The 25,846-nt window shown below is 63.3% G+C and overlaps 1 protein-coding gene across 1 annotated transcript; it reads right to left on the bottom strand.

Annotated features, from left to right (window-relative positions):
• Positions 1-776: 776 nt before the first annotated feature.
• Positions 777-22,751, bottom strand: LOC148590634 (protein deacetylase HDAC6-like). The gene is given in 15 exon segments (XM_088538803.1): positions 777-851; positions 987-1,115; positions 1,230-1,373; positions 1,677-1,870; positions 2,660-2,761; positions 2,764-2,845; positions 3,737-3,886; positions 4,489-4,631; positions 4,634-4,677; positions 4,755-4,823; positions 5,584-5,732; positions 18,943-19,032; positions 21,068-21,127; positions 21,225-21,290; positions 22,722-22,751. Coding segments are annotated over 14 exon segments (1,491 nt in total). The 5' UTR covers positions 21,285-21,290; positions 22,722-22,751.
• Between the last annotated feature and the right edge of the window lie 3,095 nt (positions 22,752-25,846).

Here is a 25,846-nt window from a genome sequence, read left to right as displayed (position 1 = left end):
ACCCCAGGGACAGTGACAACCCCAGGTGACACCTCCGGGTGACGGTGACAACCCCGGGGATGGTGACAACCCCGGGGGGACGGTGACAACCCCCCCCAGGGTGACGGTGACACCCCCCGGTGATGGTGACAACCCCAGGTGACACCTCCGGGTGACGGTGACATTCCCCCGGGGGGGCAGTAACACCTGGGGTGATGGTGACAACCCCAGGTGACAGTGACAGCCCCGGGTGATGGTGACAACCCCCCCCCCAGGGTGACGATGACACCTCCCTTCAGGTGATGGTGACAACTCTGGGGTGACAGTGACACTGCCCCCCCTCCCCCCCAACCCCCCCCCCCCCCCCCGGGTGACAGCCACACCCTGAGGTGGCAACACCCCCCCCCCCCAACCAGGGGACGGTGACACCGCCAGGGACACCCCGAGGTGACGGTGACACCCGGAGGGGACAGTGACACCCGGCGCTGACGGCAACACCCGGAGACGGCGACAACCCCCTCCAAGGTGACAGCGACACCCTGGAGGCGACGACGACACCGAGTGACAACACCCGGCGGTGACAACAACACCCGGCGGTGACAGTGACACCTGGCGGTGACAGTGACACCCGCGGTCGCCATTTGCACCTTTATTCCCCTAAAAACGCATTAAAAAAGGGTGGGTTTTTTTTCCCCCCCCTCCCCCCACATAAAGCACCTCCTGTTGCCGCCGCGGGGGGCGGAGCCCTTTAAGAGGCGCCGGGGGGCGTGGCCAGCGCGCGGGGGGCGGGGGCGTGGTCACAGCGCGGGGGGCGTGGCCTCCTCGTCGCCGAACTTGAGGCGGTGCCAGAGGCGCTTGGCCGGAAGCAGCGCCTGGGGGGGGGGGGGGGTGACGTCAGCGCGGGGGGGCGTGGCCACGCCCCCCGAGCAGAGGGGAGGGGATTGGCCGGGGGGCGTGGCCAAGGGGGCGTGGCCAAGGGGGGCGTGGCCGGGGTGGGCGGGGCTCACCGGGTGGTGCACGTATGATTGGCAGGGGTAGCACCAAGCCGATAGGTCGGCCCAGCTGAGCACGAGGGCGTGGCCGGAGGCGGAGCCGTGCGCCATCATGTGACCGCCCACGTAGCGCCCGCACAGCACCTGCAAACGGGGGGGCGGGGCTTGTGTGAAAGGGGGCGGAGACATCAATGGGGGTGGGCGGGGGTTATGGAGGCTCCGCCCCCCTGGTGGGCGGGGTCTGGTGACGTCACTCACGCGGTGGCAGCGCAGGCAGAGCCAGGGCTCCCGGGGGCTCCCGCAGCGCTCGCAGCGGGGGGCGGGGCCTGCGGGGGCGGGCCGGGGCCACGCCCCCCTCCAGGTGGGGCACCAGGGCAGGGGGGTCACGGCGAAGAGCAGCCCCTGGGGGGGGGAGGGGCAAAGGGGAGGTGGGGCCAAAGCGTCCGGGCCCCGCCCCCTCAAGCCCCGCCCCCCTCAAGCCCCGCCCCCCCGGTCTCACCTCCTCCTCCCCCCCCTCCTCGTAGGGGGGGGCGGCTCCTCCCGCTGCCTCCAGGAGCCCGGGGGGGTCCTGGAATGGGGGGGGGGGGGGGTTGGGGGCGGGGCTTGGCCAAACCCCGCCCCCCTTTGATACCTCCCCCCTGGTTTCTACCTGAGGGGCGGGGTCCGGCAGCGCTGGCTCCGCCCCCGCGGGGGCGGCGGCCCCGCCCTCAGCGGTGACGTCAGCGCGGGGGCGGGGTCAGCCCGCGTGACGTCATCGCGGGGCGGGGCCTCGTCCTCCGAGGAGGGGGCGTCGTCGGCGTCGGCCTCCTCGTCCCAGTCGAGGCCGGCGATGACGTCATCGAGGCCCCACGTGACGTCATCGGGGGAGGGCCCGGGGGGGTCGTCCTCGACGGGGGGCGCTGGGGGGGGGGGGGGCGGCTGAGGGGGGGGTCACGTGGGATGGGGGGAGGGGCCCTGTGGGGCTCCCCATGGAGGGGGGGGTCTATGGGGCGGGGGGGGGGTCCATATAGGGCCAGGGGGTCCCTATGGGCCCGGGGGGGTCCCTATAGATCCAGGGGGTCCCCGTGGGTCTGGGGGGGGTCCCATATGGGTCAGGGTGGCCCATGGATGGGGGGGGGCCTATAGGTCGCTATGGGTCTGGGGGGGGGGCGGGGGAAAAACCACAGGGTTGTGGGGGGGGGTCCCTATGGGTCAGGGGGTCCCTATAGATTGGGGGGGGGGGGCTATAGAATGGGGGGCCCTATGGGTTGGAGAAGACCCTATAGATGAAGGGAGACCCTATAGGTTGGGGGGGAGTCCTTATAGGTTGAGGAGGGTCCTATAGAATGGGGGGGACCTATAGGTTGAGGGAGCTTCCTATAGGTTGGGGGGAGACCCTATAGGTTGGGAGGAGTCTCTATAGGTTGGGGGGGGTCCCTATAGGTTGGGGAGGGGCCTATAGAATGGGGGGTCCTATAGTTTGGAGGAAGTCCCTATAGCATGGGGAGTCCCTATAGGCTGGGGGGAGTCCCTATAGAATGGGGGGGCTCTATAGAATGGGGGGCCCTATAGGATGGGGGGGGGTCCTATAGGTTGGGGGGGTGGCCCTATAGATTGGGGAATCCCTATAGGTTGGGCGGGGCCCTATAGGACGGGGAGTCCCTATAGGTGGGGGGAGGGCCCTGCCGGTTGTGGGCGGGGCTACTCACGCGGGGGGCGGGGCCGCAGGCGGAGGCTGCCCCACCCCCCCCAGTGCGCCCCCCGCGTGACCTCGAGGGCCCGGAGGGCGCCCGGGCGGGGGGGGGCGGGGGGGGCAGCGGGGGGGGCGGGTCCCCCAGGAGCACCCGGACGCACTGGGCGACGCCCTCGGCCGTGGCCGCCATGTTGTAACCGCCCTGGGGGGGAAGGGGCGGGGTTTAGAGAGGGGGCGGGGTCAGAGCGGGGGGGAGAAATGGGCGGGGTCAGAGCGGGGACGGGGTCAGAGCGGGGGCGGGGGGGCCCCGGCGTCCGGGATCTCCCCCCCACATAGGGGCCCTGGTGACCCCTCCCCGCCCCCCCCAACAAGGGGCCCAGGCGTCCGGGTGAGACCCATAGAAGGGGCCCAGGCGTCCGGGACCCCCAACCTCCCAAATGAGCCCAGGTATCTGGGACCTCCCTATGGGGCCCAGGCGTCCGGGTCTCTCTCCCCGCCCCATAGGGGGCCCCGGCGTCTGGGTGAGACCCACAGGAGGGGCCCCGGCTGTCCGGGATCTCCCTATGGGGCTCAGGCGTCCGGGTCTCCCCCTGCCCCACAGGGGGCCCAGGCGTCCGGGACCCCCAACCTCCCAAAGGGGACCAGGCGTCCGGGTCTCCCCACAGGGGGCCCAGGCGTCCGGGTCTCTCTCCCCCCCCCATAGGGGGCCCCGGCGTCCGGGTGAGACCCACAGGAGGGGCCCAGGCGTCCGGGACCTCCCTATGGGGCCCAGGCGTCCAAGTGAGACCCCCCCCAAAAGGGGCCCAGGCGTCCGGGTCTCCCCCTGCACCACAAGGGGCCCAGGCGTCCGGCAAGACCCATAGAAGGGGCCCAGGTGTCCGGGACCCCCAACCTCCCCAATGGGCCCAGGTGTCCGGGTCTCCCCCCCGCCCCCTCCCCCATAGGGGGCCCAGGCGTCCGGGACCTCCCCATGGGGCCCAGGCGTCCGGGACCCCCAACCTCCCAAATGGGCCCAGGCATCCGGGTCTCCCCACAAGGGGCCCAGGTGTCCGAGTCCCCCCCCGCCCCATAGGGGGCCCCGGCGTCCGGGCACCTCGAGCAGCAGCACCAGGCGCCCCCCGGCCAGCGCCCCCAGCAGGTGGCTCATGAGGCCGAAGGCGGCGGGGGAGACGCAGCAGCCGCCGAGCGGGTCCCCCCGGGCGGCGTCGAAACCCCCCGAGACCAGGACGAGGTGGGGGGCGAACTGGGGGGGGGGGGGGTGATGGGGGGACCCCCGTGGGCCCAGGCGTCCTGCCCCTCATCCCGCCCCATAGTGCCCCACACCCCGCCCCATAGCACCCCACATCCCGCCCCACACCCTGCCCCATAGGGCCCCACACCCTGGCCCACAGCGGCCCCCCCCCCTCCTGCCCCATAGCGCCCCACTCTCCCGCCCCATAGCACGTCCTGCCCCATAGCGCCCCATAGCGCCCCATCCCGCCCCATAGCAGCCCCACATCCCGCCCCATAGGACCCCACTGTCCTGCCCCACACATCCGCCCCATAGCACCCCATAGCGCCCCACGTCCCGCCCCATAGCGCGTCCTGCCCCATAGCGCCCCCCAGCACCCCTCGTAGGCCACGGGCAGCACCAGCCTCTCCAGGGCCGCCAGGTAGTCGGGTGTCCCCCCCCACCCTGCCCCATAGCACCCCACACCCCGCCCCATAGCGCCCCAGACCCCGCCCCATAGTGCGTCCTGCCCCATAGCGCCCCACACCTCGCCCCACACCCTGCCCCATAGCGCCCCATAGCGCCCCATAGCGCGTCCTGCCCCATAGCGCCCCACACCCCGCCCCACGTCGCACCTCGTAGGCCACGGGCAGCACCAGCCGCTCCAGGGCCGCCAGGTAGTCGCCGTCGCCGGCGCGGGGGCCCCCCCAGGCCACGTTGAGGGTGAAGCCGCGACCGGGACCCCGGCCCGTGCGGCCGCCCCCCCCCGCGGCCCCCCGGGGAAGAAGGCGCCGTCGCGGCGGTGCAGGGACACGAACAGGACGCTATGGGGCAGGGGAACAAATTTGGGGTGAAATCCGGCGGTTTTGGGGCCGCCGCCCCCCACGCTCTGCCCCCCAACCTGGGGTCGTCCTCGAAGATCCGCTGGGTCCCGTCGCCGTGATGGACGTCCCAGTCCACGATGAGGACGCTGGGGGGCGGGAGGGGGTGAGACCCATAGGGAGGGCCCAGGCGTCCGGGGACCCCCCCCAGTAACCCCCATCCAAGGGGCCCAGGCGTCCGGGTGACCCCCCCATTGCCCCACATGACCCCCGTGTCCAGCCCCACCCATCCCTGCCCCACACATCCCCATCCCTGCCCCATCTCTGCCCCCCATCTCTGCCCCACACATCCCCACATCCTGCCCCACACATCCCCATCGCTGCCCCACAGATCCCCGTGTCAGCCCCCCCATGTCCCCATGTCCAGCCCCCATCTCTGCCCCACACGTCCCCATCTCTGCCCCCCATCTGCCCCACACATCCCCATCCCCACCCCACATCTCGCCCCCCATCCCTGCCCCACATATCCCCATCTCTGCCCCACACATCCCCATCCCCGCCCCACATCTGCCCCACACATCCCCATATCCAGCCCCACATGTCCCCACATCTCTGCCCCCCATCCCCGCCCCACACCTGCCCCACATCTCTGCCCCACACGTCCCCACATCCTGCCCCACATCCCGCCCCACACATCCCCCTGTTCAACCCCCCATCCCTGCCCCACAGGTTTCTAGCCCCACATCCCCGCCCCACATCCTGCCCCCCATCCCTGCCCACACATCCCCACATCCTGCCCCACACATCCCCATCCCCGCCCCACACCTGCCCCACACCTGCCCCACATCTGCCCCCCATCTCTGCCCCACAGGTTTCCAGCCCCACATCCCACCCCACATCCCGCCCCACATCCCCCCCCGCTCACCGCAGCCCCCCCCCGCCCGTCTCTGGGCCCTTCGCGCCGCCACCGCGGCCGAGTTGAGGAGACAGAAACCGGCGGCGGCGCCGGGACCCGCGTGGTGCCCGGGGGGGCGGACGACGGCGACGGCGTTCAGGACCTGGGGGGGGATGTGGGGCGGGTGTGGGGTGGTTATGGGGCGCTATGGGGCGGCTGTGGGGCAGCTATGGGGTGGTTGTGCGGCACCCATGGGGCAGCTATGGGGTGACTATGGGGCAGCTATGGGGCAGTCGGGACCCGCGTGGTGCCCGGGGGGGCGGACGACAGCGACGGCGTTCAGGACCTGGGGGGGGGAGGATGTGGGGCGCTATGGGGTGACTATGGGGCGCTATGGGGTGGCTGTGGGGCGGGTATGGGGTACTATGGGGTGGCTATGGGGCAGGTGTGGGGCGCTATGGGGTGGCTATGGGGTGACTATGGGGTACTATGGGGCACTATGGGGTGGCTATGGGGCGGGCATGGGGTGACTATGGGGTGACTATGGGGCGCTATGGGGCGGCTATGGGGTAGGTATGGGGCACTATGGGGCGGGTATGGGGTGACTATGGGGCGCAATGGGGCGCTATGGGGCGGCTATGGGGTGACTATGGGGCACTATAGGGTGGCTATGGGGTGGCTATGGGGCGCTATGGGGCGGCTATGGGGTGGTTATGGGGTGCTATGGGGCAGCTATGGGGTGGCTATGGGGCGGCTATGGGGCGCTATGGGGCAGCTATGGGGTGGCTATGGGGCGGCTATGGGGCACTATGGGGCAGCTATGGGGCGCTATGGGGTGGCTATGGGACGGCTATGGGGCACTATGGGGCAGCTATGGGGCGCTATGGGGTGGCTATGGGGCGCTATGGGGCAGCTATGGGGTGGCTATGGGGCGGCTATGGGGCACTATGGGGCAGCTATGGGGTGGCTATGGGGTGGCTATGGGGCGCTATGGGGCAGCTATGGGGTGGCTATGGGACGGTTATGGGGCACTATGGGGCAGCCGGGACCCGCGTGGTGCCCAGGGGGGGCGGACAACGGCGACGGCGTTGAGAACCTGGGGGAGGTTATGGGGCAGCTATGGGGTGGATGTGGGGTGGCTATGGGGTGGTTATGGGGTGCTATGGGGTGGTTATGGGGCGGCTATGGGGTAACTATGGGGTGGTTATGGGGCGGCTATGGGGTGACTATGGGGCACCCGTGGGGTCAGTATGGGGCAGCCATGGGGCAGCTATGGGGTGACTATGGGGCGGCTGTGGGGCGCTGGCACCCTATAGGTCCCCCCTATAGGTCCCCCCTATAGGTCCCCCATACGTCCCCTACAGGCCCCTTCCCGCCGAGCAGAGACCCCAACAACCCCCCCCCCCCCGCCCCGCCCCACACATCCCCTATAGGTCCCCATACATCCCCCATACATCCCCCATACCCCCCCATCTGTCCCCTATAGGTCCCTATAGGTCTCTATAGGCACCGTCCCGGCCAGCATGGCGCCCGGCTGCCCCGTCCCCGGTGGGTCTCTAGGGTCTCTATATGTCCCCTATAGCTCCCTATAGGTCTCTATACGTTCCTATATGTCCCTATAGGATCTCCATACGTTCCCTATAAGGTCTCCATAGGCTCTCTATAGGGTCCCTATAGGGTCTCTATATGTCCCCTACAGGTCCCTATAAGGTCTCCATAGGGTCTCTATAGGCTCTCTATATGTCCCTATAGGGTCTCCATAGGTACCTTCCCATCCGTGACAGCGGCGGCCCCGTCCCCGGCAGCTCCGGCCCCCATAGACCCCTATAGCTCCCTATACGTTCCCTATAGGGTCTCTACACGTTCCCCACAGGATCTTTTTATGTTCCCTATACGTTCCCTCTAGGGTCTCTATATGTCCCCTATATGTCCCTATAGGGTCTCCATAGGGTTTCTATAGCTCCCTATACGTTCCCTATATGTTCCCTATAAGTCCCTATAGGGTCTCCATAGGGTCTCTATATGTCCCCTATAGGTCCCTATAAGGTCTCCATAGGGTCTCTATAGCTCCCTATACGTTCCCTATATGTTCCCTATAGGTCCCTATAGGGTCTCCATAGGGTCTCTATATGTCCCCTATAGGGTCTCCATAGGCTCCCACCTTCCCATCCAGGACGGCGGCGGCTCCGGCCCCCATACACCCCTATAGGTCCCTATACACCCCTATAGGGTCTCTATAGCTCCCTATACATTCCCTATAGGGTCCCCTATAGGGTCTCTATAGGATCTCTATAGGGTCTCCATAGGGTCTCCATAGGCTCTCTATACGTTCCCTATATGTTCCCTATATGTCCCTATAGGGTCTCCATAGGGTCTCTATATGTTCCCTATACGTCCCTATAGGGTCTCCATAGGGTCTCTATACGTCCCCTATAGGGTCTCTATACATTCCCTATAGGTCTGTATACGTTCCCTATAGGTCCCCATAGGGTCTCCATAGGGTCTCTATACGTTCCCTTTAGGGTCTCTATACGTTCCCTATATGTCCCTATAGGGTCTCCATAGCTCCCTTTACGTTCCCTATACATTCCCTATAGGTCCCTATAGGGTCTCCATAGGGTCTCTATATGTTCCCTATAGGTCTCTATACGTTCCCTATAGGGTCTCCATAGAGTCTCTATAGCTCCCTATATGTTCCCTATATGTTCCCTATATGTTCCCTATAGGTCCCCATAGGGTCTCTATATGTCCCCTATAGGGTCTCTATAGCTCCCTATATGTTCCCTATATGTTCCCTATACGTTCCCTATAGGTCCCCCATAAGGTCTCTATAGCTCCCTATACGTTCCCTATATGTTCCCTATAGGTCCCTATAGGGTCTCCATAGGGTCTCTATATGTCCCCTATAGGTCCCTATAAGGTCTCCATAGGGTCTCCATAGGGTCTCTATAGCTCCCTATACGTTCCCTATATGTCCCTATAGGGTCTCCATAGGGTCTCCATAGGGTCTCTATATGTCCCCTATAGGGTCTCTATACGCTCCCTATAGGTCTCTATACGTTCTCTATAGGGTCTCCATAGAGTCTCTATAGCTCCCTATATGTTCCCTATCTGTTCCCTATATGTTCCCTATAGGGTCTCCATAGGGTCTCTATATGTCCCCTATAGGGTCTCTATACGTTCCCTATAGGCTCCCACCTTCCCGGCCATGACGGCGGCGGCTCCGTCCCCTTTACCCCTATAGCTCTCTATAGGGTCTCTATACATTCCCTATACGTTCCCTATAGGGTCTCTATAGGTCCCCTATAGGTCTCTATACGTCCCTATATGTCCCTATAGGGTCTCCATAGGGTCTCTATATGTTCCCTATACGTTCCCTATAAGGACCCTATAGGGTCTCCATAGGGTCTCTATATGTCCCCTATAGGCTCTCTATACGTTCCCTATATGTTCCCTATACATTCCCTATACGTTCCCTATAGGCTCTCTATACGTTCCCTATATGTTCCCTATACATTCCCTATACGTTCCCTATAGGTCTCTATACGTTCCCTATACGTTCCCATAGGCTCCCACCTTCCCATCCATGACGGCGGCGGCTCCGTCCCCGGCGGCTCCGGCCGCCATCCGGGCGGCTCCGGCCGAGGCGGCTCCCAGGAAAACGGAGCGGAAGCGGGAAGCGGCTCCGGCCAGGGCGGGGGCGGGGAGGGACGGCGTCGCCAGGAGACCCCGGACGTAGCTGGGCCTGGAATGTCGGGAATACCGGGAATGTCGGGAACGTCGGGAATGTCGGGAACGTCGGGAATGTCGGGAATGTCGGGAATACCGGGAATGTCGGGAATGTCGGGAATGTGGGATCTATAGGAAGCGGGAAGCGGCTCCGGCCAGGGCGGGGGCGGGGAGGGACGGCGTCGCCAGGAGACCGCGGACGTAGCTGGGCCTGGAATGTCGGGAATACCGGGAATGTCGGGAATACCGGGAATGTCGGGAATACCGGGAATGTGGGATCTATAGGAAGCGGGAAGCGGCTCCGGCCAGGGCAGGGGCGGGGAGGGACGGCGTCGCCAGGAGCCCCCGGACGTAGCTGGGCCTGGAATACCGGGAATACCGGGAATACCGGGAATACCGGGAATGTCGGGAATACCGGGAATGTGGGATCTATAGGAACCGGGAAGCGGCTCCGGCCAGGGCGGGGGCGGGGAGCGCCGGCGTCGCCAGGAGACCGCGGACGTAGCTGGGCCTGGAATACCGGGAATGTCGGGAATGTCGGGAATGTCGGGAATACCGGGAATACCGGGAATGTGGGATCTATAGGAACCGGGAAGCGGCTCCGGCCAGGGCGGGGGCGGGGAGCGACGGCGTCGCCAGGAGACCGCGGACGTAGCTGGGCCTGGAATGTCGGGAATACCGGGAATGTCGGGAATGTCGGGAATGTCGGGAATACCGGGAATGTCGGGAATGTGGGATCTATAGGAACCGGGAAGCGGCTCCGGCCAGGGCGGGGGCGGGGAGGGACGGGGTCGCCAGGAGACCGCGGACGTAGCTGGGCCTGGAATGTCGGGAATACCGGGAATGTCGGGAATGTCGGGAATACCGGGAATGTGGGATCTATAGGAAGCGGGAAGCGGCTCCGGCCAGGGCGGGGGCGGGGAGCGACGGCGTCGCCAGGAGACCGCGGACGTAGCTGGGCCTGGAATGGGAATACCGGGAATGTCGGGAATGTCGGGAGTACCGGGAATGTCGGGAATACCGGGAATGTCGGGAATGTCGGGAATGTCGGGAATGTCGGGAATGCGGGATCTATAGGAAGCGGGAAGCGGCTCCGGCCAGGGCGGGGGCGGGGAGCGCCGGCGTCGCCAGGAGACCACGGACGTAGCTGGGCCTGGAATGTCGGGAATACCGGGAATGTCGGGAATGCCGGGAATGTCGGGAATGTCGGGAATACCGGGAATGTCGGGAATACCGGGAACGTTGGGAATACTGGGAATATGGGAATGTCGGGAATACCGGGAATGCCGGGAATGTCGGGAATGTCGGGAATGTCGGGAATACCGGGAATGTCGGGAATGTCGGGAATGTCGGGAATGTGGGATCTATAGGAAGCGGGAAGCGGCTCCGGCCAGGGCGGGGGCGGGGAGGGACGGGGTCGCCAGGAGACCGCGGACGTAGCTGGGGCTGGAACGGGAATACCGGGAATGTCGGGAATGTCGGGAATACCGGGAATGTGGGATCTATAGGAACCGGGAAGCGGCTCCGGCCAGGGCGGGGGGGGGGAGGGACGGGGTCGCCAGGAGACCGCGGACGTAGCTGGGGCTGGAACGGGAATACCGGGAATGTCGGGAATACCGGGAATGTCGGGAATGTCGGGAATGTCGGGAATACCGGGAATGTCGGGAATACCCCGAATACAGGAATGTCGGGAATGTCGGGAATGTCGGGAATACTGGGAATACGGGAATGTCGGGAACGTTGGGAATACCGGGAATGTCGGGAATACCGGGAATACGGGAATGGGGGAATACTGGGAATACAGGGATGTCGGGAATGTCGGGAATACCGGGAATGTTGGGAATGTAGGAATACCAGGAATGTCGGGAATGTCGGGAATATCGGGAATACTGGGAATACGGGAATGTCGGGAACGTTGGGAATACCGGGAATGTCGGGAATACCGGGAATACGGGAATGGGGGAATACTGGGAATACAGGGATGTCGGGAATGTCGGGAATACCGGGAATGTTGGGAATGCGGGAATGTCCCCGTGTACCAGAATGTCCCTGTATCCCAGAATGTCCCCGTGTCCCCGTTTTGGGAATGTCCCCATTCCCGGTATCCGAACATTCCCGTTTTCTGGAATTCCGCTCACGTGTGCACGGCCAGCAGGTGGCGCCGCCGCGCCGGGAATGTCCCCGTGTCCCAGAACGTCCCCAATATCCCGGAATGTCCCCATGTCGGGATGTCCCCATGTTCCCCGTGTTGGGAATGTCCCGGAACATTCCCGTTTCCGGGAATTCCGCTCACGTGTGCACCGCCAGCAGGTGGCGCCGCATCGGGAATGTCCCCATGTCCCAGAATGTCCCCAATATCCCAGAATGTCCCCATTCCCGGTATCCGGAGCATTCCCAGTTTTGGGAATATTTGGGAATCCCGCTCACGTGTGCACCGCCAGCAGGTGGCGCCGCCGCACTGGGAATGTTCCCATGTCCCAGAATGTCCCCGTGTCCCTGTGTCCCGGAATGTCCCCAATATCCCGGAATGTCCCCAATATCCCGGAATATCCCAATGTTGGGAACATTCCCGGTGTCGGGAACGTCCCCATTCCCGTTTTCGGGAATTCCGCTCACGTGTGCACCGCCAGCAGGTGGCGCCGCATCGGGAATGTCCCTATGTCAGGAATGTCCCCATGTCCCGGAACGTCCCAGGTGTCCCGGAACGTCCCCAATATCCCGGAATGTCCCCATATCCCGGAACATTCCCGTTTCCGGGAATTCCGCTCACGTGTGCACCGCCAGCAGGTGGCGCCGCCGCGCCGGCCGCGGGAGCAGCCGCCGACACCTCTGCTCCAGCCCCAGCTCCCGGAGCCGCTCCATGATCCGGACGATCCGCTCCGGAGACTCGGGATGCTGCCTGCGGGAACGGGAACGGAGCCGGGAATGGGGTCATGGGGACGGGAATGGGACCCGGCACCGGGAATGGGGTCATGGGAGCCGGGAATGGGGTCATGGGAGCCGGGAATGGGGTCACGGGGATGGGGTCATGGGGACGGGAATGGGGTCATGGGAGCCGGGAATGGGGGTCACGGGGACCGGGAATGGGGTCATGGGGACGGGAATGGGAATGGCCGCTCCGGAGACTCGGGATGCTGCCTGCGGGAACGGGAACGGAGCCGGGAATGGGGTCATGGGGACCGGGAATTGGGACCTGGCACCGGGAATGGGGTCATGGGGACCGGGAATGGGGTCATGGGAGCCGGGAATGGGGGTCACATGGGCAGGAATGGGGTCATAGGGGCTGGGAATGGGGTCATGGGAATCGGGAATGGGGGTCACGGGGACTGGGAATGGGGGTCACATGGGCAGGAATGGGGTCATGGGGGCAGGAATGAGGTCACAGGGATGGGAATGGGAGTGGAGCCAGGAATGGGGGTCACGGGGATGGGAATGGGGTCATGGGGATCGGGAACGGGGGGCTGGGAATGGGAATGGCCGCTCCGGAGACTCGGGATGCTGCCTGCGGGAACGGGATCCACACTGGGAATGGGGGTCACGAGGGGCCCCAGCCTCCGGGAATGGGGTCATGGGAATCGGGAATGGGGTCATGGGGGCTGGGAATGGGGTCATAGGGACGGGAATGGGGTCACGAGGGCGGGAATGGGACCCGGCACTGGGAATGGGGTCACGGGGACCGGGAATGGGGTCACGGGGATGGGAATGGGACCCAGCACCGGGAATGGGGGTCACAGGGCTGGGAATGGGGTCATAGGGGCAGGAATGGGATCATGGGGGCGGGAATGGGGGTCATGAGGACCGGGAATGGGGTCATAGGGGCTGGGAATGGGGTCACGGGGATGGGAATGGGGGTCATGGGGGGCCGCAGGGTCCAGGAATGGGCCCCAGTGTCCGGGAAGGGCCCCAGAATCTGGGAATGGGCCCAGGCGTCCGGGAATGGGGGTCACGGGGGCCCCGGCGTCCGGGAAGGGCCCAGGAATTCGCCCCTCCCCCAGCCCCACAGAGGCCCCGCCCCCTCCCCCTGGCCCCGCCCCCTGCCCCACAGAGGCCCCGCCCACCCCGGAAGCCCCGCCCACCCGTCCCAGGGGTGCCGATGCTCCGTCATCCGCTCGTCGTAGAGCAGCCCCGTGCGGGCGGGGGGCGGGGCCCGCGGCGGCCACGCCCCCTCCGGCCACGCCTCCTCCGCGGGGGGCGGGGCCTGCGCGGGCTCCGCCCCCTCCTCCTCCTCCTCCTCCTCCACGGGGGGGTCCGGGGGGTCTGCGGGGGGGGGGGGGGGACAAGATGGCGGCCGCTGTCATGGCTGCCCCCATGGGCGCCGCCATTGCGGCCAAAATGGCCGCCTAGCAACCGAAAGGGCGGGAAAATGGGTCATAGTAACCAAAATGGCCGCCTAGCAACCGACAGGGCGGGAAAATGGGTCATAGCGACCAAGATGGCCGCCTAGCAACCGAAAGGGCGGGAAAATCGGTCTTAGCAACCAAGATGGCCGCCTAGCAACCGAAAGGACGGGAAAGGGGATCGTAGCAACCAAGATGGCCGCCTAGCAACCGAAAGGGCGGGAAAATGGGTCATAGTAACCAAGATGGCTGCCTAGCAACAAAAAGGGCGGGAAAATGGGTCATAGTAACCAAGATGGCCGCCTAGCAACCGAAAGGGGATCGTAGCAACCAAGATGGCCGCCTAGCAACCGAAAGGGGGGGAAAGGGGATCGTAGCAACCAAAATGGCCGCCTAGCAACCAAAAGGGCGGGAAAATGGGTCATAGTAACCAAGATGGCCGCCTAGCAACCGAAAGGGCGGGAAGGGGTTGCATAGCAACCAAGATGGCTGCCTAGCAACGGAAAGGGCGGGAAATGGTTGCCTGGCAACCAGTGGGGCCTTCATGGGGCGGGGAGGGGGGCACAGGGGCCACCCGGGTGTTTTGGGGGGTTTCCGGGTGTTTTGGGGGGTTTCCGGGTGTCTTTTTTGGGGTGAACGTGGGGGTTTTTGGGGAAGTTCCCGGATGTTTTTTGGGGGGGTTCCCAGGTGTTTTTTTGGGGTGTTTTTGGGGGGTTCCCGGGTGTTTTTTTGGGGGCGAACGCGGGCGTTTTGGGGGGTTCCCAGGTGGTTTTTTAGGGGTTCCCGGGTGTTTTTTGGGGGATTCCTGGGCATTTTGGGGTCTTCTTGGGTGTTTTTTGGGGGTCCCCAGGTGTTTTTGGGGGGTTCCTGGGTATTTTGGGGGTTCCCAGGTGTTTTGGGGGTTCCCGGGTGGTTTTGGGGGGTTCCCGGGTGTTTTTTGGGGATGAAACGCAGGGATTTTGGGGGTTCCCAGGTGGTTTTTGGGGGTTCCCGGGTGGTTTTTTGGGGTGAAACGCGGGAGTTTTGGGGAGGGTTCCTGATTGTTTTTTGGGGGCTCCTGGGTGTTTTTTGGGGGGTTCCAGGTGTTTTTTGTGGGGTTCCTGGGTGTTTTGGGTGTCCCCAGGTGGTTTTTTGGGGTGAAACACGGGAGTTTTGGGGAGGATTCCTGGGTGGTTCTTGGGAGTTCCCAGTCGTTTTTTGGGGGTTCCCAAGTGTTTTTTTGAGGTGAAACGCGGGGGTTTTGGGTGTCCCCGGGTGTATTTTTGGGTGAAATGCGGGTGTTTTTGGGGGGTTCCCGGGCATTTTGGGGGTTCCCAGGTGTTTTGGGGGTTCCCGGGTGGTTTTGGGGGGTTCCCGGGTGTTTTTTGGGGATGAAACGCAGGGATTTTGGGGGTTCCCAGGTGGTTTTTGGGGGTTCCCGAGTGGTTTTTTGGGGTGAAACGCGGGAGTTTTGGGGAGGGTTCCTGGGTGGTTTTGGGGGGTTCCCAGGTGTTTTGGGGTTTCCTGGGTGGTTTTTGGGGGTTCCCGGGGGTTTTGGGTGTCCCCGGGTGTTTTTTTGGGGTGAAACGCGGGGGTTTTGGGTGTCCCCGGGTGTTTTTTTGGGGTGAAACGCGGGGGTTTCGGGGCCGCTCACCCAGTTGTCTCAGGCAGCCCCAATGGGGACTCAGGGCCTCGATGGCGTCGGCCACGGCGGCCAGGCCGCTGCGGGGCCGCAAGGACCCAAAAACGCCCGAAATGAGCCCAAAAACACCCCAAATGAGCCCAAAACACCCCAAATGAGCCCAAAGTGACCCCAAAACCAACCCAAATGACCCCAAAATACCCCAAATGACCCCAAAACACCCAAAATGACCCCCAGAACAACCCAAATGAACCCAAAACCATCCCAAATGACCCCAAAATACCCCAAATGACCCCAAAACACCCAAAATGAGCCCAAAAACACCCCAAATGAGCCCAAAACACCCCAAATGAGCCCAAAATGACCCCAAAACCATCCCAAATGACCCCCAAACACCCCAAATGAGCCCAAAACACCCAAAATGAGCCCAAAACACCCCAAATGATCCCCGTAACGGCCCGAATGACCCCCAAACCATCCCGAAAGACCCCAAAACACCCAAAATGACCCCAAAAAATGACCCCAAAACATCCCAAATGACCCCCAGAACACCCCAAAATACCCCAAAACCATCCCAAATGACCCCAAAATACCCGAATCACCCCGTTTGGCCCCAAATTGCCCCAAATCTCCCCATTTTGCCCCAAACCGCCCCGTTTTCCCCCAAACCGCCCCCTTTTGCCCCAAATCGTCCCATTTGCCCAAACTGCCCCGTTTGACCCTGTTTTTCCCGTTTGGCCCCGTTTTGCCCCAAACCGTCCCATTTGTCCCATTTTCCGACCCCATTTTCCCCCAAACTGCCCCGTTTGGCCTGTTCCGACCCATTTTCCCCCAAAACCACCCCATTTTTTCCCGTTTGGCCCGTTTTTCCCCGTTTGGCCCCGTTTTTCCCTGTTTTGCCCCAAACCGCCCCCTTTTGCCCAAACCGCCCCGTTTTGCCCCATTTGGTCCCGTTTGGCCCCGTTTGGCCCAAACCGCCCCGTTTTCCCCCAAACCGCCCTCTTTCGCCCAAACTGCCCCGTTTTTCCCCGTTTCCCAGTTTTTCCCCGTTTTCCCCATTTTTCCCCATTTTCCCCCATTTTTCCCCATTTTTCCCCGTTTCCCCCGTTTTTCCCCATTTTCCCCATTTTTCCCGTTTTCCCCCGTTTTTCCCCATTTTCCCTGTTTTTTTCCCCCATTTTTCCCCATTTTTCCCGTTTCTCCCGTTTTTCCCCATTTTTCCCCATTTTCCCCCGTTTTTCCCATTTTCCCCGTTTCTCCCCGTTTCCCCCGTTTTTCCCCATTTTTCCCCGTTTTCCCCCATTTTTCCCCATTTTTCCCCGTTTTTCCCCATTTTCCCCCATTTTCCCTGTTTTTTTCCCCGTTTTCCCCCATTTTTCCCCATTTTCCCCCGTTTTTCCCCGTTTTCCCCATTTTCCCCGTTTCTCCCCGTTTCCCCCCGTTTTTCCCCATTTTCCCCGTTTTTCCCCATTTTCCCCATTTTCCCCGATTTTCCCCATTTTGCCCCATTTCCCCCCATTTTTCCCATTTTCCCCCGTTTTTCCCCATTTCTCCCCGTTTCCCCCCGTTTTTCCCCATTTTTCCCCGTTTTTCCCCATCTTTCCCATTTTCCCCGTTTTTCCCCCGTTTTCCCCCCATTTTCCCCGTTTTCCCCCCGTTTTTTCCCCATTTTCCCTGTTTTTTTCCCCATTTCTCCCCGTTTCCCCCCGTTTTCCCCCCATTTCCCCCCATTTTTCCCCCGTTTCCCCCCGTTTTCCCCCATTTCCCCCCATTTTTCCCCCGTTTTCCCCCGTTTTCCCCCATTTTCCCCGTTTTCCCCCGTTTTTCCCCATTTTCCCCATTTCTCCCCGTTTCCCCCCGTTTTTCCCCATTTCCCCCCGTTTTTCCCCATTTTTCCCCATTTTCACCCATTTTTCCCATTTTCCCCGTTTTTCCCCATTTTCCCTGTTTTTTTCCCTGTTTCCCCCCGTTTCCCCCCGTTTTCCCCCGTTTTTCCCCGTTTTCCCCGTTTTTTCCCCCCGTTTCCCCCCGTTTCCCCCCGTTTCCCCCCGTTTTGGCCCGGTTCGGCCCGCTTGGGCCCCGCTCTCTCTCACCTGGGCCGGGGCCGCGCGGGGGCAGGGGGGGCAGGGCTCCCCCAGCAGCGTCCCCAGGACGGCCCCCGACCGCCCGGGCCAGCCCCGGCGCCGGCCCCGCCCCCTGGAGGGGACACCCTATAGCGTCTATAGGTGACTGTGACCCCACCCACCCTAGAGCGCCTATAGGTGACCATGGCCCCCCCAGCCACCCTATAGCGTCTATAGGTGACTGTGACCCCACCCACCCTATAGCGTCTATAGGCGACCATGAACCCCCCCCACCCTATAGCGCCTATAGGCGACCATGGCCCCCCCAGCCACCCTATAGCGTCTATAGGCGACTGTGACCCCACCCACCCTATAGCACCTATAGGTGACCATGAACTCCCCCCACCCTATAGCGTCTATAGGCGACCATGACCCCCCCACGCCCTATAGCGTCTATAGGCGACCATGACCCCCCTATAGCACCTATAGGCGACCATGAGCCCCCCACACACACCCTATAGTGCCTATAGGTGACCATGAACCCCCCCCACCCTATAGCGCCTATAGGCGGCCATGGCCCCCCCAGCCACCCTATAGCGTCTATAGGTGACCATGACCCCCCTATAGCACCTATAGGTGACCATGAGCCCCCCAGCCACCCTATAGCGTCTATAGGTGACCGTGACCCCCCCATCCATCCTATAGCGTCTATAGGCGACCATGACCCCCCTATAGCACCTATAGGCGACCAGGAGCCCCCCAACCACCCTATAGCGCCTATAGGCGACCATGAACCCCCCCATAGCGCCTATAGGTGACCATGACCCCTCCCACCCTAAAGCGTCTATAGGTGACCGTGACCCCCCATAGCGCCTATAGGTGACCATGACCCCCCCCACCCTATAGCGCCTATAGGCGACTGTGACCCCCCCATCCACCTTATAGCGTTTATAGGTGACCGTGACCCCCCCATAGCACCTATAGGTGACCATGACCCCCCCAGCCACCCTATAGCACCTATAGGCAATTGTGACCCCCCATAGCGCCTATAGGTGACCGTGATCCCACACACACCCTATAGTGCCTATAGGTGACCATGACCCCCCCCCCAACCTATAGCGTTTATAGGTGACCGTGACCCCCCATGGTGCCTATAGGTGACTGTGACCCCCCCACACCCTATAGCACCTATAGGTGACCATGCCCCCCATAATGCCTATAGGCGACTGTGACCCCCCTCATACCCTATAGTGCCTATAGGCGACTGTGACCCTGCCCCGCACCCTATAGTGTCTATAGGCGACCATGACCCCCCTATAGCACCTATAGGCAACCGTGACCCCCCCCCACCCTATAGCGCCTATAGGTGACCATGACTCCCCCCCGCACCCTATAGTGCCTATAGGCGACCATTGCACCCCCCACCTTACAGCCCCTATAGGCAACCAGGCAACCCCCACCCTATAGCACCTATAGGCAACCATGACCCCCCATAGCACCTATAGGCGATCATGATCCTATAGCGCCTATAAGTGACCATGACCCCCCCATAGCACCTACAGGCGACCGTGACCCCGATACAGCCCATAGGGCGCCCTCCCCTATAGATTCTATAGGTCTCACCTCCAGCGCCAGCACCAGGCGCCCCCCGGCCAGGGCGCCCACGATGTGGGTCAGGTGGGCGAAGCAGCCGGGCGACACGGCCATGGCCCCCTATGGACGCACACCCTATAGGCGCCTATAGGGACCGGGGAGCCCGCGGGCGCCTATGGACCCCTGCGGGCGCCTATGGACCCCTGTGGGTGCCTATGGATCCCTGTGGGTGCCTATGGATCCCTATAACACACACACCCTATAGGCGCCTATAGGAACCCCAGGAGCCCACAGGCCCCTATGGACCCCTGCGGGCGCCTATGGATCAGTGTGGGCGCCTATGGATCCCTGTGGGTGCCTATGGATCCCTATGACACACACACCCTATAGGCGCCTATAGGGACCGGGGAGCCCACGGGCCCCTATGGACCCCTGCGGGCGCCTATGGATCCCTGCGGGCGCCTATGGGCCCCTGTGGGCGCCTATGGACCCCTGTGGGCGCCTATGGATCCCTGTGGGCGCCTATGGGCCCCTGTGGGTGCCTATGGATCCCTGTGGGTGCCTATGGATCCCTATGACACACACACTCTATAGGCGCCTATAGGGACCCCGGGAACCACGGGCCCCTACGGACCCCTGCGGGCGCCTATGGATCCCTGTGGGTGCCTATAGACCCCTGTGGGTGCCTATGGATCTCTATGACACACACACCCTATAGGCGCCTATAGCGACCGGGGAGCCCGCGGGCCCCTATGGACCCCTGCAGGCGCCTATGGGCCCCTGTGGGTGCCTATGGATCCCTGTGGGTGCCTATGGATCTCTATGACACACACACCCTATAGACTCCTATAGGGACCGGGGAGCCCGCGGGCCCCTATGGACCCCTGCGGCGCCTATGGATCCCTATGGGCCCCTACGGACCCCTGCGGGCGCCTATGGATCCCTGTGGGTGCCTATGGATCCCTATGACACACACACCCTATAGGCGCCTATAGATACCCGGGGAGCCCGCGGGCCCCTATGGATCCCTGCGGGCGCCTATGGATCCCTGCGGGCGCCTATGGACCCCTGTGGGCCCCTATGGACCCCTGTGGGTGCCTATGGATCCCTGTAACACACACACCCTATAGGCGCCTATAGGGACCCCGGGAGCCCGCGGGCCCCTATGGACCCCTGTGGGCGCCTATGGACCCCTGTGGGTGCCTACAGACCCCTGCGGGCGCCTATGGATCCCTATGGGTGCCTATGGATCCCTGCGGGCGCCTATGGATCCCTGCGGGTGCCTATGGATTCCTGCGGGCGCCTATGGATCCCTGTGGGTGCCTATGGATCCCTATGACACACACACCCTATAGGCGCCTATAGGGACCGGGGAGCCCGCGGGCCCCTACGGACCCCTGCGGGCGCCTATGGATCCCTGTGGGTGCCTATGGACCCCTGTGGGCCCCTATGGCCCCTGTGGGTGCCTATGGATCCCTGCGGGCGCCTATGGATCCCTATGACAGACACACCCTATAGGTGCCTATAGGGGCCCGGGAAGCCCACGGGCCCCTATGGACCCCTGCGGGCGCCTATGGGCCCCTGTGGGTGCCTATGGATCCCTATAACACACACACCCTCTAGGCGCCTATAGGGACCCCGGGGAGCCCGCGGGCCCCTATGGGCCCCTGCGGGCGCCTACAGACCCCTGCGTGTGCCTATAGGTGCCTACGGATCCTATGGGTACCTATGGCCCCCTATGGACGCACACCCTATAGGCGCCTATAGGGACCGGGGAGCCCACGGGCCCCAATGGACCCCTGTGGGTGCCTATGGACCCCTGCGGGCACCTATGGATCCCTGTGGGTGCCTATGGATCTCTATGACACACACACCCTATAGGCGCCTATAGGGGGCCTGGGGAGCCCCTATAGAAATTCAGTGTGTGTCGGTCTTTGGGACATCTTGGGGACATCTATAGATACTTATATAATTCCACAAGCACCTATAGAATTCTGTAAGTAACTACAGACTCTTACAGGCACCTACAGGTGTGTATGAAACCCCATAGGCAAAACAGGGCTCCTATGGAACATGCACCCACCCCCGCGCCCCTATGGGCCCCATAGGCCCCCGCCGCCCCCTATAGGAGCCTATAGGGCCCCTATGGACTCACCTCGGGGTCCCCGGCGAGGGCGCCGAATCCGGCGGCCACCAGGACCAGGTGGGGCTGGAACTGCGGAAACGTCCATATGTCCGTCCATACGTCCCCTATAGGTCCCCTATAGGTCCCCTATAGGTCCCCCCGCCCCGTCCATAGGTCCCCCGCTCACCTCCAGCCCCACGGGCAGCACCAGGCGCAGGAAGGCGGCCAGGTAGTCGCCGTCCGCCATGCCGCCCTGCGGACGTATGGACACCCTATGGCGCCTATAGGCCCCCTACGGCGCCTATAGGCCCTCTATGGCACCTACAGGCCCCCCACGGCGCCTACAGGCCCCCTATGGCACCTATAGGCCCCCTATGGCACCTACAGGCCCCCCGCGGCGCCTACAGGCCCCCTATGGCGCCTATAGGCCCTCTATGGCACCTATAGGCTCTCTATGGCACCTACAGGCCCCCCATGGCACCTATAGGCCCCCCGCGGCACCTATAGCCTACGGCACCTACAGGCCCCCTATGGCACCTATAGGCCCCCTATGGCATCTACAGGCCCCCTATGGCGCCTATAGGCCCTCTATAGCACCTATAAGCCCCCTGTGGCACCTATAGGCCCTCTATGGCATCTATAGGCCCCCCACAGACCCCTCTCGGAGGCCCCTATGGCACCTATGGGCCCTCTATGGCGCCTATAGGCCCCCTATGGCGCCTATAGGCCCCCCGCGGACCCTCTCAGAGGCCCCTATGGCACCTATAGGCCCTCCATGGCGCCTATAGGCCCCCCTATGGCAACTATAGGCCCCCCGCGGACCCTCTCGGAGGCCCCTATGGCACCTATAGGCCCCCTATGGCACCTATAGGTCCCCCACGGACCCTCTCGGAGGCCCCTATGGCCCCGCACGACTCCCGCGGGTCCTGCTCAAGGGGCCCCTATAGACCCTATGGAGAGTCCCTATAGCCCCCGGGGCTGCGGATGCTCCTCATGGCCCCTATAGGTCGTGCACCGAGTGCATCCACCCCCCCCCTATAGCCCCTATAGCCCCTTATGGCCTCCTTATAAGCCTCCCGCAACCCCTATAGATCCCCCATGACCCTATACAAACTCCTATGCCCTTGTTAACACTATAGATCCTTATGGTTTCTCCTTGTGATCCCTATAGATTTCTATAGGTTCTTCCATAACCACTGAACACCCCCTTCACTCCCCTACAAACCCTATGGATCTTTGTGGTGTTCTTTCATGATATCTATAGACTTCTATAGGTCCCTTCCTTATGCTCCCTCTTTGTGATCCCTATAGACTCCTATAGGCCCTTCCACAACCCCTAAGCACCCCATACATCCCCCCATAACCCCTATAGATCCTTGCACTCCCTCCTCGTGACCCCTATAGGCTCCTATAGCTCTTTCATGCCCTTCCACAGCCCCTAAACACCCCATATGGCCCCCCATAAACCCTATAGGCCCTTACCTTCCCCCCCACAACCCCTATAGAACCTGCCATGTTCTCCATGACCCCCTATACACGCTCAGGGCTCCCCATAGACTCCCCCCAGCCCACAGATTTTCTATAAATCCCCTATAGACTCGCTATAGATCTTATATAAGTTACCTATAGGTTCCTATAAGTCCCCTATAAGTTTCTATAGGTCCCTATAGGTTTCTATACGTACCTGGCGCCAGCAGACGCTGTTGGGGGCGGGGGGGCCGCCCTCATCCCGGTGCACAGAGAGCAGCAGGATGCTGGGGGGGGGGGACGTATGGACCATATGGATCATATGGACACCCCACGGTGTCCCCTATAGCCTCCCCGCACACCCTATAGCCCCATTGCTCCCTATAGCCCCCCTCAATGCTCCAATCCCCCCCGGAATCCCCTATAGTCCCCGTGTTTCCTATAGCCCCTATGACCCCCATAGCTCCCATGTACCCTATAGCTCCCCCTGTATCCCCTATAGCCCCCCCCCCCATCCCCTATATTCCCAGTATACCCTATAGCCATCATACTCTTTATAATTCCCATGGCCCCTATAGCCCCCTGGTGTCCCCTATAGCCCCATGTCCCCCATACCCACCATGGCCCTTATAGCCCTGTGTCCCCTATAGTCCCCATGTCCCCTATAGCCCCCCCCGAATCCCCTGTAGTCCCCCCATCCCATATATTTTCGGTATTCCTTATAGCTCTCATGCTCTTTATACATCCCCTATCCCCCATAACCTATATAGTCCTCATATACTCCCTATATATGCCCCATATACTCTATACCCTCCGTGTCCCCTATGGCCCCCCATGTCCCCCATAGGACCACATCCCCTACAGCCCCATGTCCCTCATAGCTATCCCGTGTCCCCTATAGCCCCCACCCCCTATAGCCCCCATACCTCCGTGTCCCCTATACCCCCCCCGTGTCCCCTATGTCCCCTATAGCTCCTGTGTCCCCCATACCCCCCCCGTGTCCCCTATGTCCCCTATAGCTCCTGTGTCCCCCATACCCCCCATGTCCCCCATGTCCCCTATAGCCCTGTGTCCCTCATAACTGCCACGTCCCCTATAGCCTCCCTGTGTCCCCCATGTCCCCTATAGCTCCCATGTCTCCCATACGCCCGTGTCCCCTATAGCCCCCCATGTCCCCTATGTCCCCCATACTCCCCCCGTGTGCCCCAAGTCCCCTATAGCCCTGTGTCCCCCATACCGCCCCGTGTCCCCTATGTCCCCTATAGCCCCTCGTGTCCCCCATACCCCCCCATGTTCCCCATACCCGTGTCTCACATACCCACCACGTCCCCTATAGCCCCATGTCCCCCATACCCCGTGTCCCCCATGTCCCCTATACCCCCCCGTGTCCCCTATGCCCCCCATACCCCCCATGTCCCCCATACCCCCTATGTCCCCCATACCCCCCCTGTGTCCCCCATGTCCCCTATATCCCCCACGTCCCCCAGACCCCCCCCATACCCCCCATGTCCCCTATAGTCCCCCATGTCCCCTATACCCTCCATGTCCCCTATATCCCGCATACCCCCTGTGTTCTCCATACCCCCCGTGTCCCCCATGTCCCCTATACCCCCCCGTGTCCCCTATGCCCTCCATACCCCCCAATGTCCCCCATACCCCCCATGTCCCCCATACCCCCCATGTCCCCTATATCCCCCCCATGTCCCCAATGTCCCCCATACCCCCCATGTCCCCTATACCCCCCCATGTCCCCTATATCCCCCATACCCCCTGTGTTCCCCATACCCCCTCCCCATGTCCCCTATACCCCCTCATGTCCCCCATACCCCCCGTGTCTCCTTTATCCCCTATACCCCCCCATGTCCCCCATATCCCCCCCATGTCCCCTATACACCCCCCATGTCCCCCATGTCCCCCATACCCCCCATGTCCCCCATACCCCCCCCGTGTCCCCTATGTCCCCCATACCCCCCATGTCCCCCATACCCCCCCATCCCCTATATCCCCCACACCCCCCCATGTCCCCTATGTCCCCTATATCCCCCATACCCCCTATGTCCACTATGTCCCCTATATCCCCCATGCCCCCCATACCCCCCCCATGTCCCCCATACCCCCCCATATCCCCCATGTCCCCCACACCCCCCCCATGTCCCCTATGTCCCCTATATCCCCCATACCCCCCATGTCCCCAATGTCCCCCATACCCCCCCACACCCCTCCATGTTCCCTATGTCCCCTATACCCCCCCCGTGTCCCCTATGCCCCCCATACCCCCCCATACCCCCCCATGTCCCCTATATCCCCCATACCCCCCATGTCCCCCACACCCCCCCATGTCCCCTATATCCCCCATACCCCCCCATGTCCCCTATGTCCCCTATACCCCCCATACCCACCCCGGCTCCCCCTGCAGGCAGCTCCGGGCTCCGCGGGGCTCCCGCACGTCCCAGTTCAGGACCAGCACCCTGGGGGGGGCGGGGGGGGCGGGTGAGGGCCCCGGCGTCCGGGACGGCCCCTCCCCCCCATAGAGGGGCCCCGGCGTCCGGGACCCCCCCCCCTCCCCCTATGGAGGGGCCCAGGCGTCCAAGAGCCCCCCCTCCCCCGCAATAGAGGGACCCAGCCCCCCCCAATGTGTCCCATTGTCTGAGCCCCCCCCCCCACCATGGAGGGACCCCCCCACAAGGGGGCCCAGGCGTCCGAGCGCCGCCCCCCCCATGGACAGACCCCCCCCCCCCCCAAAAGGGGCCCCGGTGTCCGAGACCCCCCCCATGGAGGGACCCCCCCCCAATGGGCCCAGGCGTCCGGGACCCTCCCCCCTCATGGAGGGACCCCCCCCCCCAAAGGGGGCCCCAGCGTCCGAGACCCCCCCCCTCCCCCAATGGGCCCAGGCGTCCGGGACCCCCCCATGGATGGCCCCCCCCCCCCCCAAGGGCCCAGGTGTCCGGGTGCCCCCCCCCTCCATGGAGGGACCCAACCCCTCCCCTCCAAGGGGCCCAGGTGTCCGGGCGCCCCCCCCCATGGAGAGACCCCCCCCCCCCAAGGGGCCCAGGCGTCCGGGACCCCCCCCATGGAGGGACCCCCCCTCCCCAAAACGGGCCCCAGTGTCCGAGACCCCCCCCATGGAGGGACCCCCCCCCAATGGGCCCAGGCGTCCGAGCCCCCCCCCCCCCAATGGAGGGACCCCACCCCCCAAAAGGGGCCCCGGTGTCCGAGACCCCCCCCATGGAGGGACCCCCCCCCAATGGGCCCAGGCGTCCGAGCCCCCCCATGCAGGGACCCCCCTCCCCCCCCCCAAGGGGCCCTGGCGTCCGAGTCCCCCCCCCAGTGGAGGGACCCCCC

This window comes from Tinamus guttatus, unplaced genomic scaffold (assembly GCF_059628265.1).
Source record: "Tinamus guttatus ecotype Peru unplaced genomic scaffold, ASM5962826v1 Tinamus_guttatus_pri_ptg001190l, whole genome shotgun sequence".
Taxonomy (NCBI): domain Eukaryota; kingdom Metazoa; phylum Chordata; class Aves; order Tinamiformes; family Tinamidae; genus Tinamus; species Tinamus guttatus.
This window is presented reverse-complemented; position numbering and strand designations above follow the sequence as displayed.